The sequence below is a fragment of the Pantherophis guttatus genome, chromosome 1, assembly GCF_059756535.1.
Source record: "Pantherophis guttatus breed Tessera chromosome 1, ASM5975653v1, whole genome shotgun sequence".
NCBI classification, from domain to species: Eukaryota; Metazoa; Chordata; class Lepidosauria; order Squamata; family Colubridae; genus Pantherophis; species Pantherophis guttatus.
The window spans coordinates 166,740,740-166,756,395 of NC_142063.1; the positions used below are offsets into that span (position 1 = coordinate 166,740,740).

General features: G+C 36.1%; 1 protein-coding gene across 2 annotated transcripts in view; it reads right to left on the reverse strand.

Moving 5' to 3' along the window:
• Positions 1-323: 323 nt before the first annotated feature.
• HECW2 (HECT, C2 and WW domain containing E3 ubiquitin protein ligase 2) overlaps positions 324-15,656 on the reverse strand; it is a 164,018-nt gene continuing 148,685 nt past the window's right edge. For both annotated transcript variants that reach the window (XM_034429840.3, XM_087882131.1), the window contains 4 exons: positions 14,601-14,715; positions 12,413-12,498; positions 5,238-5,350; positions 324-1,989 (listed from right to left, as the gene is read on the reverse strand). In XM_034429840.3, the coding sequence (XP_034285731.2) occupies positions 1,878-1,989; positions 5,238-5,350; positions 12,413-12,498; positions 14,601-14,715 (426 nt within the window). In that variant the 3' untranslated portion in view covers positions 324-1,877. The remainder of the gene's footprint in view (positions 1,990-5,237; positions 5,351-12,412; positions 12,499-14,600; positions 14,716-15,656) is intronic.

Below are 15,656 nucleotides of genomic sequence, written 5' to 3' on the forward strand. Positions count from 1 at the left end.
CATTGGCTCAAACAGAACCAAAATCTTAGTCAGGAAAGATGTAGAAATAGCCTCCATTTTACATCACTGTAGCTAAGCTAGATTTCAGGTGAATGAAATCTAGCTTTTTTCATAGCAATGACTAATTTAAAATGTATTTAGCCCAGGCTGTTTCTAAGAGACAGGAATGGCAGTGGCCTGAACATCATCCATGTTCATCAACGATAAAGAAGTAAATTATGTGCAGTGTATTCATTCATGGTGATCACAAGAACCAGAGTAAAAGACTAGACACCCCTTTCACCTCTGCCATGTAGGAAAGTGGTCTTTCAGCACAGGAGATCTTTATAAACAAGTTCAATCCCTTTTAATGTTTCTAAAATTAAAAGCTTATTTGACATGGCGAATTCATGCTTTCAGATAAACCATAGAAAAGTACTTCATTTTAAGAAACATTTATAAGAAAACTAATCAGTGAAAATGTGGGTTTAGAAAGACACTACAAACAATTTACATCTTGGAGACAGTTTGCTGCTAAATGTGAGAGTGACACAAAGTGGTTCATTCATTTAGGTGCTAGTCCTCTTGTTTTTCCAGATCATTGTAATGCTTATAATAGTGCTGTACAAAAGTAAAAAAAAGCAGCAAAATATGAAACATATGTACTCAGCTGTATCTGTATTCAGCTCTAATGAAATTAGTTAATGGAGAAAAAATAAGTGCATTTGAAATAAAATGCATATTACACATTATTACATGTAGCGAGCTTTAAAAATTATTATTTAACTGTGCAGAATGTAACTGGGAAATAAAAATCATGTTCTTTAAAGTAGCTACCTTCTATAGATTTTGTATGAAGTGATGAAGTGATACATATTTTTTGTTATTTAATTCACAATATCCCTTTGACTTTGGTACATTCGGTGCAAAAAATAGTTTCAGGAATACCTTACCTTTATAAAAATAAAGGTGTGTGTTTGTGTGTGTGTGTGTGTACACAAATATACACCTTAAGTGTGTAAAGAATTGAACACAAGAACTATTTAAGCATGGAAAAGTGAAAAGAACAAAAAAGGTCTATTTTCTTATTTACACCCTAAGAAAATCAATATTATGAACTTATAAAAATAAACAAAAGTCACTGTGTAAGAGGCTTTCTTTTTCCTGATATGCTGTGATAAACTCACATTATTTTTTTAAAAAGCCTTCATGCAGTATAAAGAATAAAGTTAACCATTAATCTCTTACAATAGCTCTCCTTCTGCTAAACATGATTTGCATATACAATTGTACAGGTTCTCCTAATTAAAAGTCTTTCTGTTCACACCATCTTTTGCTGCCAACTTTTCTTCATACCCTTGTTAAGCTGCAGAAAATAACTGTTCTTTGTGCTGTATCTTTGAAATGCAATAGATGTCATGCAGGCACACATAGATTTAGGTATAGCATATATAGCATATTCTTGTATTGTGTAAGACATATAGTAGTGTACCATTGGGAAATAACTCCTATTTGATTTTTAAAAAGCATTTTTACTTATCCTCTTACAATTTAGCAGCAAGCTAACAATCTTTGTATTTCACTGAACTCTGTTCAAATATTTTGATGAAATTCATTTTTGAGATGTATTAGATTTGCAGCGGTCTAATTGTTGCTAATCTTTTGTCATTTTTAAAAATCCGACTTAAGTTTTAAACATTTGGTGCTCATGAGAACAAGGCCACAACCCTTGCTCTAAAGTACTCATGCAGCTGTTACAATTTTTCTCACTCATAAAGTCCCATTCTTCCAATTGCACTGTACAATAGTTTTTATCTTTGCAACTTGCTGTAAGCATTCATGTATTTGGGGGGATTGATCCACAAAAGTCCCAGATACTGGGTTAGACAATTCGTGTCTTATTCAAGACCAAATGTGCTCGTCTCTTCGACAGCTGTCAACAGCTTCTCATAGAGCATGGAGAACGATGGGTAAGGAGGAAGGTCAAGACGATTGAAACAAGTGTGAGCTCTGGGGAAAAATGGAAAGAAAGTTTTTATGACACCAAAAATCAAGTGAGGAAAAACTAAGAACAAGAACTTCTTCCCAAACATACTCTTAATTTAGAAGTTAATTTATTCCTAGATTAAAAGATGAATTGTAAACACATTTATTCCTATTTTTCTATGCCTCTGCCTAAACGCACTATATAGTTTGGTTTCTAGTTGTTTGTGCCGAAGCAGTAGTCGGTATGTAGTGTATTTTTAATTTAGAGTTTTAGAAACTTTCTACAATGCTTTTCAAAATTACTGGGAGAGGAGAGGGGGGGGAAGGAGATAAATCTTTAAAGAAATTAAAATAAGAATAAAAAGATAAAGCAGTCCCTGCAGATTTTATTTGCTAGTTGTTGCTGACGATAGGCGGTGGTGCTCATCTCCGTTTGCCTTTGAGACAGCACTGCTGTTGTGCCAGCACTGTCCAAAGATTTGTCCACAGTCATGTGGTCAGCATGATGTCATGGAGGGCTGTTACCTTCCCACCAAAGTGGTTCCTATTTAGCTACTCACGTTTGCATGCTTTCGAACTGCTAAGTTGTGTGGAGCTGGGGAGAGGACGGGAGCTCATCCCGTCATATGGCACCTGGGTCTCGAATCTGGGCTGTCAGCTTTCCAGCCAACAAGCCAAGGATCTTAACCACTGAGCCACTGCAGGGGCCCAGTTAAAATAAGACTTTGCAATATTTTCAAGATTACAAATCATAGCTTTTCAGCAGCATGCCAAAAGTCACTTCCAAACAGTGGAAGCTATCAGAATAAAAATAAAATTAGACTTAATTTAATAGAGTTGCTATTACTTTATTAAAATACATTGAAAATTATTCATTTGGTGGATCTTAAAACAGAGGCAATATTGTTCTATTCAGTTCATTACTCTCCTATTTATTGCATTTCAGAACACCAAATCTGCAAAAAAATTATCACTGTTACAACTTTGATAAAGTACATGCATTCAGGAAGGAAGACTATAGTAAGAATTATCCTGGGTTACATTATATTTATTGATAATTCTCATTTTTCAATATGGTAACATACTTCCTTAGATAATAGAAATTTTATGACCATGTCCATTAACTTTCCTTTTAAAATAATTCATTCATTCTTAGTTTTACTATAAAATGAAATTACTGTGGATCCAAAACCCAATATAACTTGACAAGAAGTTTCATGCACAGAGGTTCAAACTAATTACCCACAAACATAAAGGGACTAAACTGGATGAGATAAAGCAGCCTCACTGCTTGGTCTCACACCTGTCCATCTTCATCCTTATGAGTAATGCTCATTCACCTACACATGCCCTCCCCCATTTTATCACCCTACATATTTCAGCATGGCTGGAACATTTACCATCATGGCTACAGTGATCTCAAAGTGCAGGAAGATAAGGAGAAGGAGCTATCTCAATTCTGTTTTTCTTTATATCTCAACTACAATAAGTTGAAAGTGAATAGTGCACATAGGAGCAAAACTGGTTTCTCAGACAGTAAAGCTTGAGCTTTATTGACCTGAGAAATGTTCTTAATGTGTCTCAGCAGATCATAAACTAAGAATGTATTTGCAACTGAAAGCTCAGACAGGTTAGACGGTATTTTAAATCAGTCTCCAGTAACACAGCAGCAGATACTTCGAGGGAAATCTCCCTGCCTACTCAAAAAAATGGGTAGTCAATCAGTCAATACTAGGCGGCATCTGAAACTTGTACTATTGAGTGCTTGAAGAATTCTGTACACAAGTACTATGGAACTGAAGACAACTTTCTTTTCATCCAAAACAGAGATGCGATCAAAGTATGATTTCTTAAATGTTTATGATTAATCTTATGTTTTATTTAAACATGTTTACATCCATACATACACTTAAAAGTGCTTAGATGCTTTTAAATGTTGTTAAGTCATGCTAAAATTATGAGTCCAGGTCAGCAGCAAAATAAGGACATGTCAGAATTAAAAATTAATTAAATCTATTTTCAGGCATTCAATGTGTTAACATATATTATAATCTACATGGGAAAAAAATCAGGCTGTTTTATTTCACCAATTCTCAGAGGTATTATTATTTCTCAATCTGAGAGGTAATGGGTATAAGCATAAGAGATTTTCCAGCACACTTTAGCTTAACCACAATTTATATGTCAGGATATGACAAGCTGCTGTTAAGGAAAAATAGAAGCAAAAGTTTAGAGGCATGCCACAGGAAAGGGGATGAGAGAAAGAATCAGCCAAAGACTTGCCACTACTTGGTAAAAAGAAAAAAAAAATCTAGCGCTACCTCAGAAGCTCACTGTTGCCGTCTGCTCAACACATTGCGGTATTTTGCAGAGCAGAACAATAGGATCTTTTTGGCTACACCCTGACAGATATTCAAATTAATAACTTAGAGGTAGCAGAGATTTCAGAACACAACTCTTGATAAACTAGTTTTTTATAGATATCAGAAAAGCAGTAACTAGAGCAGAAAAGCAGCAACTATAAATATAAGAATGCAGCCATCTCTTTCTCTTCCAAATCTTCTGCTTCCTTCTTCTTGCTTGTGCATCCTAACAGACTGAGAGCCAGTTACTTCTCTGAGGAAGGAGCAGCTGATACTATGCACTCATATTGTAATGTAAGGCCATCATAAACGTGGGTATGACTAGGCAATTGAAGCTCCACCCCTTTTTAACATGTGCCGTCACTGTGGAGACTCCTGGTAAGAGATGTTTCTGCTTCTGACTTTGGTGCTTCTAGTTTCACCAGCTCTATCAACTAAAAGCAGCATCTTCTGTTAGTACTAGTCATATGGATCTTCCCCCACATCATTAGGTTTTCAATACTTGCCCAAAGAGTCTGCTTTCCACTTCTTTTAACAAGCATTTATTCCTTGACACAGACATATAATGCTATATTTTACCCAGGACCATAATCAGGACAAGCAGCTGAGACTACAGTCAGGTATTATACATCAATGGGAAAAGACAAAGATAGAAAAAAAAAATGGTGCAGAAAGGAATTGTTTCAAAACAATGTTACTATGTTTGTATTTCATGTAGAAATTTGCTGAAAAGCAAAAGTGTTTTTTGGAGACAAAAATAAAATAAGAGTGGTTTTAAGCTTCATAGTAAGCAAATCTAAGGAACAGGAAACAAATTATGCTGAATCCCTCGATTCTCTTTTATTTAAAGAAACCCAAAATCTTCTGCTTCAAGTGGATTTATTTGAAACATTCTTAGAGTTACTTTACCTGGGCAGAGCTGTAATTTTGCCCCATTTTTCTACACAGAATCTTCTTGGTCCATTGCTTCCTCTCAAAGAAGCAAAACCTTCATAAGGAATACTGGATGTACCTGTAACAAACTGGAAAATAACATAAAACACTGTAACTATTTATTATTGAAAAGGGTGGTAGTTCTATTTTTATTTTCTATTTTTAAATACATAGATGACCTCTTACATGCATTTATCTGGAAAACGATAAAAAACTTGTTTTACAGTTGTGTTAGTTTGTAGAAAGGGCAATCGAGACAATGTATACAAGGAAACAAACAGGCATTCAGCTTTTGAAAGGAGATATAATGTGCTAAACGCCTCAAGCAACACTCTTTTCAAAACTTTATTGAACCTGGTATGGAAGTATGTTGGTGGAATATAGAGTACTTCTGAACAAGCATACTGACTACACTGTATGGATCTGGCTATGAGAGCTTTTTGGATTATCCCTACACCTGCCTTGACCTGCTGCAGGGACAGTCCACTTACTGTTTTCTGAAGATATTTCAATGAGGTAAGATGAAGGCAGATCAAGGTAATGCAGTAGGAAACTAATCTTTTCCATTAGAGCATGTAATTAGTTCTTTGCTATGCAAACATTTGATGCCAAATGGAGCAGGAGCCTAGGATAGATTTGTGATCAACAGAGCCTCAACTGGCCTCCTGCAGAGCTGCCTCTTCCCATTTGGCTGCCAGAAAACCCAGAGTCTTCCTGGTAATTCAAGGATTTTTTTAAAAAAGAGGAATATCAGCCTTGTGAACCAACATTTTTGATGTCACTATTCCCATTGGTAATCCTGTACAGTCAGCTGTCTCCATACATAATGATTTTCCCACTGGTAACTTCCCTTGCAATCTCTATCTCATTCTTTTTCTTCCTGACTGCCCTGTCTCTCCTATCCCACCAAGCACAGATTCTTTGGCTTCCCTGTAAACAAGCAGGAACAGGGAAAATGAAATATCTGCACTTGGCTGGTGAGGTGGGCTGCGTCAAGTGGTGGGAGACAGGCAGGTATTCCTTTCTATACAGGTATCACCAGTATCACCTTCTTTGTGCTTGCTCTTCAGACAGCAGCAATCTGCCATTAAAGATCTAGCATATTTTATACAAAATTGCTTCATTATATTATACTCATAATGTATGGAATCACTGACACATGGGATTGTCCTGGTCTCATAAGTATCCCCTACATGCATATTAACAGCAACGGTAAAGTTTATTCCCAATTAAAGCAATCCACATGACCAGTGAGTCTCTAGTCTAGACAGATAATGTCCTTATTTAAGCAATTCAATCAGTAGGGGAAGAAGACAATTAAATATTATACTATAGAATACTATATAAGTGTCTTGCAATTGACTGTACTAATACATTAGACTTTGAGGTCACAATATTAGCGAATAATCTGTATTTAATACAAAGCTTTATTTAAAAAAAAATATTAATGCATCACTTCCTATTTTTTCAGTCTAGAAAAATAGAATCGGAAGAGGAAGGAAATAATAAAATAAAATCAGGTTTGATCCTCCCTGCCTGACCCCAATTTGGTATAAATCCATCAGTGATTTTCTTTGTGAATTAAAGAGATTGCAAAAATGGATTTTCAGTCACAGCATAAAATACAGAAAACAGAAGCATAAAATACACAAAACATTGTCTCTTTCATTCCATTTTGTTCTAATAGTGGGGGGTTTTGTTTGGAATTCTATTTGCAGACATTTTTTCCTTTGTTTTAGTTTTCTTACTAATTTAAAGAATAGCTAGAAGAGATAAGAATGCATTCTTAAATGAACAGTGCAAAGAAATAGAAGAAAACAATAGAATAGGGAGGACCAGAGTTCTCTTCAAGAAAATTGGAGATATGAAGGGAACGTTTCACGCAAAGATGGGCATGATAAAGGACCAAAATAGCAGGGACCTAACAGAGGCAGAAGAGATTAAGAAGAGGTGGCAAAATTACACAGAAGAACAATACAAAAAAAAGCTTAACATCCCTAATAACCACGATGGGGTGGTCATTGACCTCAAGACAGAATGTGAAGTCAAATGGGCCTTAGGAAATCTGAGCAACAACAAAGCTAGTGGAGGAGACAGTATTCCAGCTGAGCTATTCAAAATCTTAAAAGATGATGCAGTACAAGTGCTACACTCAATTTGCCAGCAAATTTGGAAAACTCAACAGTGATTACAGGATTGGAAAAAGTCAGTTTACATTCCAATTCCAAAGAAAGGCAATGCCAAAGAATGTTCAAACTATCGCACCATTGCACTCATTTCACATGCTAGTAAGGTTATGCTTAAAATCCTACAAGCTAGGCTCCAGCAGTATGTGGATCGAGAACTACCAGAAGTACAGGCAGGATTTCGAAGAGGCAGAAGAACTAGAGATCGAATTGCCAACATACGCTGGATCATGGAGAAAGCTAGGGAGTTCCAGAAAAACATCTACTTCTGCTTCATTAACTATGCTAAAGTCTTTGATTGTGTGGATCACAATAAATTGTGGCAAGTTCTTAAAGAGATGGGAGTAACAGACCATTTTATTTGTCTCTTGAGAAACCTATATGTGGGTCAAGAAGCAACAGTGATGACTTCCTGTTTGCTGCTGGCCGCCGCCAGACGTTCCTTTGGGATCGTCAGCTTCCACAGCCTGTCAGAGCCGCCTTCACAACGGAACGGCGGCTCGAAAAAACTCCGTTCCCATGAGGAAACGGAGATAGAGCCGGCAGGGGTGGGTAGAACTCTCTGCAGAGTCCCAAAAGTTTTTCTTTTACTTTTGGGATGGAGCGGATGAGATGCCCCATATCCCCAGCCGCTGCTCCGGGCTTTGGGAGACCTCTGCTAATGCAGAGCCAGGCGTCAAAAGCAAGCCTGCGAATTTGACAGATTACTCAAAGAAAATGTGAGCTGGACCTGTAATACTGAAGCGCAAGTATTTTACTTATCTTTTAAAAATTACTTAAGAGAATAGAGGAAGAGAAAGAGGAAAAAAGTTTTTTTTTAAAATGGCGTCTGCCGCGGCTGGAGAAGAGTTTGAGAGGGAAAGTTCTTCCGTTTTTTATTATTATAATGTAGCGGAATAAATACCACTGGCTACATTTGTAGACAAAACTCCGCTCCTGTTTTTGTTTTTCTCTTTTTCCCCTGGAGCCTGATTGTTGCTGGCTGGAAGTCTTTTGTCTTGTTTTTTTTTTTCTTCTAACAAAGCCTGCTTAGGCGGAAACATGGCACTGAGGCTTGTGAAGTCAGACAAACAAATAGGTGGGGGGGATTCCCCCACTAAGAATTTAAAGCAACAAGTTTTAACTCTTCAGTCCCAGAAACCTGATTTTAATATAATAGAATTTCTCTTAGAGGAGATTGAAAGAAGGGATGAGATTGTGAATCAGCAACTTGAAAAATTTAAGCAGGAAACTAAGGAATTGGTGAAATCCAAGTTTGACTTTTTGCAGCAAAAAATTTTAAAAGTGTCAGAATTCATGATTCGGTTGGAGACAAATACTAATTTACTAGAGTCAAAAATGGATGAAATTCAAGACAAATTGGACAATAGAATTCAAAAAATTGAAAATGATTTGTTAAATATTCAGGATTATAGTTCAGAAGAAAAATTTAAAATGGATGCTGACCAAAAGTCTGGTAATGTAGAAAATCTGCAACAGAGGATTGAAAAAGAGGTTCTAAAGATACAATATAATTTCACAGAATATGCAATAAGACTTAGAGGTTTGCAGGAAAATAACAGAGATGACTTAAGGAAAATATCTTCTGAATTTCTAGCTGGGATTTTAAAGATTCAACCTGAGGAAGTGTTTTGTAGGATTGACAGAGCTTATCGAATAAACTCCTGGACTGCCAAGCAAAGGCAATTGCCTAGAGATGTGGTAATCTATTTTTCAGATAAAGAAATTAGGAATAAAATTGTGCAAAATTCCTTCAATTCTAATTTGCAATTGTATGGAAGAAAGATTTGGATTTACAAGGAACTCCCACCTAAGATATTAATGGAAAGGAAGAAATTTGGCTTTTTGGTGTCTGAGTTAAAAAGGAGAAATATTCAATTCCGGTGGGACGTCCCAGTTGGTATTATATTGAGATATCAAGGAGAAAGATACCAGTTAAATACTGTTGAAAGAGCGGAAGAATTTTATCAAAATAGGTTGAAAATGAATTTAACGTCTTCAGATATAATACAGGATAAGCAGAAGGAGCTGGAACTAAAGACAGAGACTGTACCAGATAAATTGCCTTTGGATTTATTGGATACCCCAGCTGGATTATCTACAAATTTGAGAGAAGTGCCATCTGATTTTAATGTGATGACTTATCAAGGCAAGGACAAGCATGGAAACCAATTAGAGGATATACAAGGGATAAAAAAGAAACGCGAGACACAAAAAACTAGGATGGAAGTCAAACCCACAAAAAGAAAACAAAAAAAGAAATAGGTTGTACAAAAATAGAAATTTCTAACCCAAGCAACAGTGAAGCCAGTGATTTTAAAATATGAATGATTATGTGAAAACATAGAGGAGGCGACATATTGGTCAATATCATCCTGAGGATAGTGGCAGATCTCTGCATTGCCGTAATTTTGGGACATGGAAAGAGCCTTAAATTGATGGTTTTGAATTATCTACTTTGAAACTTCTTTTTGTGTTGATAAATATATTATAATTATTTTGAATTATAAGGCAAGAGAATCACATTGGGACATGCAGAAGATCGGGTTGTTACCCAATACGATGATGGAAATTAATAATCCTGATGAAACCCACAATTATTATTATATGGAATATAATTATAATGTCACTCGGGTGGTTGTTTTTACTTTTATATATATAAGAAGATGTTTACTACTGATGGGGGCAGATATGATTGGAGATCTTGAATAAGCTGTTGCATCAGCAAGCTATGTTACCCTATTATGGATGTTGGTTTTAACAATCCAGTGGAAAGACTTCAAGAAGATATTATATGGACTATAAATTTAAAGTTATTGTCTTTTCTTTTTTTATTTAGATATAATGGAATATATATATATATATATTTTTAAGTAGTGTGGGCAGTGAATTAAAGATATCAAGAATTGTTGTGGTAAATTTGTAAGACAGTGGGTGAATAAGCTAGCTACAGACTGATTAGTTTAAGAAAAGGGATTTTTAAGTGATACATTTAGGGGAGTGGAGGAAATGGATAGAGTGGAATAAATGTTAAATTAGATTTTATGGGGAGCCCGCTTTGAAATGTTATTAAACTAGAACTTATCGTATAGTTTTAAAGTGGAAGGTGGTTTTGAATTGTTGCAATAATGTATAGATATAAAACACTATTATGCTAAATTAGAAGTTATTTTATAATAGTTATAGTATAATGTGTTTGTTTTTTTTTTTTTTTTTTCTCTTCTTCTTCTCTGAAATGTATGGATAAAGGGGGATTTATAATACTTTTAGTAAGTAAAGGTCAGTATTTTGAGGAGGGAGTAAGTAATCTGTTATGAATTGGGTTTTTTTTTGTTACGAAGAAGTCACAGGGGGGGAAGGGTGGGGAGGGGGGGTTAGGGAGGGGGGGAGGGGGGGGAAAAGGGGGAAAAATTTGTATTTGAAAACTTTTTCAATAAAAAAAAAAAAAAAAAAGAAGCAACAGTGAGAACTGGACATGGAACCACTGATTGGTTCAAAATTGGGAAAGGAGTCTGGGAAGGCTGTATACTGTCGCCCTGCCTATTTAACTTATATGCAGAGCACATCATGAGAAAGGCGGGACTAGATGAATCAAAAGCTGGAGTTAAGATTGCCAGGAGAAATATCAACAACCTCAGATATGCAGATGATACCACTCTAATGGCAGAAAGTGAAGAGGAACTAAAGAGCCTCTTGATACGGGTGAAGAAGGAGAGTGCAAAAGTTGGCTTGAAACTCAATATTAAGAAAACTAAGATCATGACATCCAGTCCTCTCAATTCCTGGCAAATAGATGAGGAAGAAATGGAGGTAGTGACAGATTTTATTTTCCTGGGCTCCAAGATCACCGCAGATGGAGACTGTAGCCAAGAAATTAAAAGATGCTTCATCCTGGGGAGGAAAGCTATGGCAAATCTAGACAGCATACTAAAAATAATAATTTTGGGCCAAAATTATTTAATTGTTTTAAATTGTTTTTTAAATTTTGTATACAATGTTTTATTTTGGCTGTGCACCGCCCTGAGTCCTGTGGGAGAAGGGCGGTATAGAAATAGAAATATAAATAAATAAATAAATAAATAAATAAATAAATAAATAAATAAATAGCAGAGACATCACTCTGCCAACAAAAGTGTGTGTAGTCAAGGCTATGGTTTTCCCAATTGCAATGTATGGCTGTGAAAGTTGGACCATAAGAAAGACTGAGCACCAAAGAATTGAGGCCTTTGAACTATGGTGCTGGAGAAGACTCCTGTGAGTCCCTTGGACTGCAAGGCGATCAAACCGGTCAGTCCTAGAGGAGATCAACCCTGACTGCTCTTTAGAAGGCCAGGTCCTGAAGATGAAACTCAAATACTTTGGCCACCTAATGAGAAGAAAGGACTCACTGGAGAAAAGCCTAATGCTGGGCAAAAGAAGAAAGGGACGACAGAGAACGAGGTGGCTGGATGGAGTCACTGAAGTAGAAGGCATGAACTTAAATGGACTCCAGAGGATGGTAGAGGACAGGAAGGCCTGGAGGAACATTGTCCATGGGGTTGCAATGGGTCAGACATGACTTTGCAACTAACAACAACAACTAATTTAAAAAATCTATAATCAAGCAGATATCTTTTGGGCAGGTTCTGAAATAATGAAAGAATTTTCCTTAATTTTTATGAGAAAGGACAGCAAGATAAAGCATATAGACTTGTTTCATTCAGGAATTATAAATGGAAAAAATGCAACAATGAATGTACCACTGACTTACTCCCACTATTGCAACCTATTATTAAATATTTAAAACAGAAATCCCTGCCCCCCCAAAAAACCCTATAATTGCTGTTTTCATGTGAATGAATCAGGAAAGAAGTGAGAATTACTTATCAAGCCATTCAACAATTTCAAGATTCCAATTCTTCATAGTTTTTAATTAGCTTTTTAATATGTTGATGACAACTACAATGATGCTAACTGAAACCTTACTTGTAAAAGCCGTAACCGTTGCTCATTGTTGAATCTTTCCACAGCAGCCCAAAACCATCGAATTACAATATGATTATCATGGTATCCTGTTTAATAACAATTAAGAATATATTATTCAGGGCAATAATGAGAAAATGTTAAGAAATAAGCAATATTACAGATGTAGGCCCTAACATTTCCTAAATTAATCTATAGAATCTGATATCATATATATGGTATTAATTCTCGTTCCCTTGGTAGGCTTTCAGGATGTAGTGTCATGTTTAGACATGAAACTTCACAAAAATGTACACGGGTAAAAACATGAGTTAAAAATTACTGATGATAGAAAAGTTGGAGGAGTGATGGATATACTATCTAAGGAGAATAAGATAGTGACAGAAAAACAGCCTCAGGAAATAATGGGGAATTGAATTCAAGGATTTAAACAACCTGAGGTAAAAATAAGGCAAAGTAGTTTAGGATAATTCCTATCGTAGTATATATCAAATCTATTTTTATTAACCAAAATATTTGAAAGTCTGTAATAATATAAACTAGTAAAGTGTTGAATGGGAGATTGCTGAAAGAACCCTCACATCAGAAGGAATCTCTTGAGTATATGAGTTTTCAACTAGTACTGTAGAATAGACTAACCACATGAAATGATAAGTTTTCCTCTGCTAGAAGTCCTCAAATATAGGCTGGATGGTTATTTATCAGTGATCCTGTGACAGATAACCACTGGGTTAGGAATATTTATTGTTGATGATTTTAATGTTTTTTATGCTGTAAGGTGTCCTGAGTCACTTCATAGCGAGATGGGTAGCAAATAAATTTAATAATAAATCTATTTTAAAAATACTCTAGGGCAGGGGTCTCCAACCCCCAGTCTGTGGCCCACTACCAGGCCAAGGCCTGTTCAAAACTAGACCGTGGGAGAGATGGGCAAGCATGTGCATGAGAAACTCCACTCTCATGAGCGGGGGGCACTTGTGTTCACGTGCGAAGCTCCGTTCATGCAAATGAGTTTGTGTGTCTGGCACTTGCACAAATGGAGCTGTGCACGCATATGCATGTGCACCTACCACTTACATGCCCCCGCAGAGTCCGGCTGCCAAGCTGGAAAGGTTGGGGACCACTGCTCTAGGGGAGCCTCTAGGTTGGATTAGATGACCTCTACAGTACTTTCAAACTCTATGGTTTTATGATTTAGTCTTTCCAAACATTATATAAATATATAAATACATAGGTGATGATTCCAAGAATTATATACAACATACTCCTCCTTCCCACAAAAAGATATTTTTGACCTATGTTTTTTGAATGTCAATCTAAATCACAAATACATAAATGCTGCATTGTAATAGTGGTGCAAGGGAACATCTAAAATAAAATAAAATATACCATATGAAATCATTTTTAAAGTAAAATATATTTAAAATCCTACTGAACCCAAGCAACTTATCTGAATCCCAAATCTGTTTACATTTATTTTAAAACATGGATGTATCCACGTTTTAATTACTTTATTTCCATTTATTTTCTTTAAATTATTGTGTGTGTCTGCACCAACAGACTTTTTACAAAAGATCTCAGTACTTTGTATAAGCATGTTTCAATATGTTTCCAGAAATAAAGTCCAAGTACCAATTAATTCAATTCTTAACTGTCACAGAAACTTCTGTGAAGAGTCTCATTTCATTGAAAAGTCTCTTTTCCCCCAATTTTTGCCATCTTTACTATCTGTTATAAATTAAATACCAATATATCTTCATATCTTAGACCAGGAGTGTCAAACTCACATTGTCACAGTGGTGTCACATGATGTATCAGGACTTTTTTTCCCCTTTGCTAAACCGGGCGTGGGCGTGGCCAGCGCTTGATGCATCTGGCCCGTGGGCCGCAAGTTTGACAGCCCTGTCTAGACTAACTTACTTGATCTCACATATTGCTAGTCATGTTGTTTTAGATTTTATCTCTTTTATCAAATGAAAGGATTTCCCATTCCAAAATGGGAAAATCCAAAGATATCTGAAAACTTAAAATAAGACCATATGTTTGTGAAATTACACTGCAAATTAAAATAGTTTTTGGGATTCATCTAAAAATAAAAAAACACTAAACAATCATACTTTTATTTAATTCAATTTATGATCACTCAGGTTAACTACAACCAACAACATATGTGTATTTTAGAAGATGTCACCTCCTCTATATTCAGTGTTATTTCTCCAGTCACTTAAGTCAATTTCTGCAGTGCCAGCAATAACCAATTCTAGTTCTCTTGCATCAAATACAGACACCAGTCTAGCATCAACCACCTAGGAGAGAATATATATTCAATATGTATCCTTTGCTGTTTTTATTTCCACCAATTATTATATAGGGTCCATAATTCATAATACTGTAATTTTTGGTGCAACATTTAGATATAGCCACTAAAGTTGAAAGAAAAGTATATCCCTCATTTTCTAGTATATTTTTAAAATATAAGCAGAGCATCAGAAGGCATATTCATACCACAAATAATATGTGGAAATATCTCCAAGCAGTGCATTCTCAACATCAAATTTTAGATGCTGCAGCAGAATTTGTTCCACTGAAGTTAGACAGACACCCAGAAATCACTATTAATATACTGTATACTTGCAGGAATTGTGATTCTTGAGCTTAAGGCTGATTTATTGCCAGGAATATTTGATAGCTTTTTCTTGTAGTAATATTCCCTGTGATGACAACCATCTAGAACACAGGTGTCAAACTCGCAGCATCGCGTTGCCATCACATGATGTTTTTTCCCTTCGCAGAGCTGGGGTGAGCGTGGCCTTTGCATGACGCATCCAGCCTGCCAGCCGCCAGTTTGACACCCCTGATCTAGAAAGTCACACCAATGGTATAATTAGCCCACTACTGTTAACATTGACTGTGATAGTTCGTCAGGCTTGAGCAGACATTTTTCAAACCCTATTTGGAAATGCAGGATTGAATGATGGGAACCTATTGCATGAAAAGCATTTACTCTGCACTTAAGAAATAGGTTCTCCCTTCATGCAGCTTGTGCCCCATCTGAATGACTTGGGGGGGGGGGAGTTGAACTTGTAAACAACTGAAAGTTTAGGTAAAAATGCACAACTTCAAAATGCAGCATAATTGTGCTCTGTCAACACTAACTGGTTACCATCTTCATGTGTAGGGATTATTACATTATTACAGGCAAGCCTAGTTGTCTGACTTTGATGACATTAATGACAAATCCTGAGTG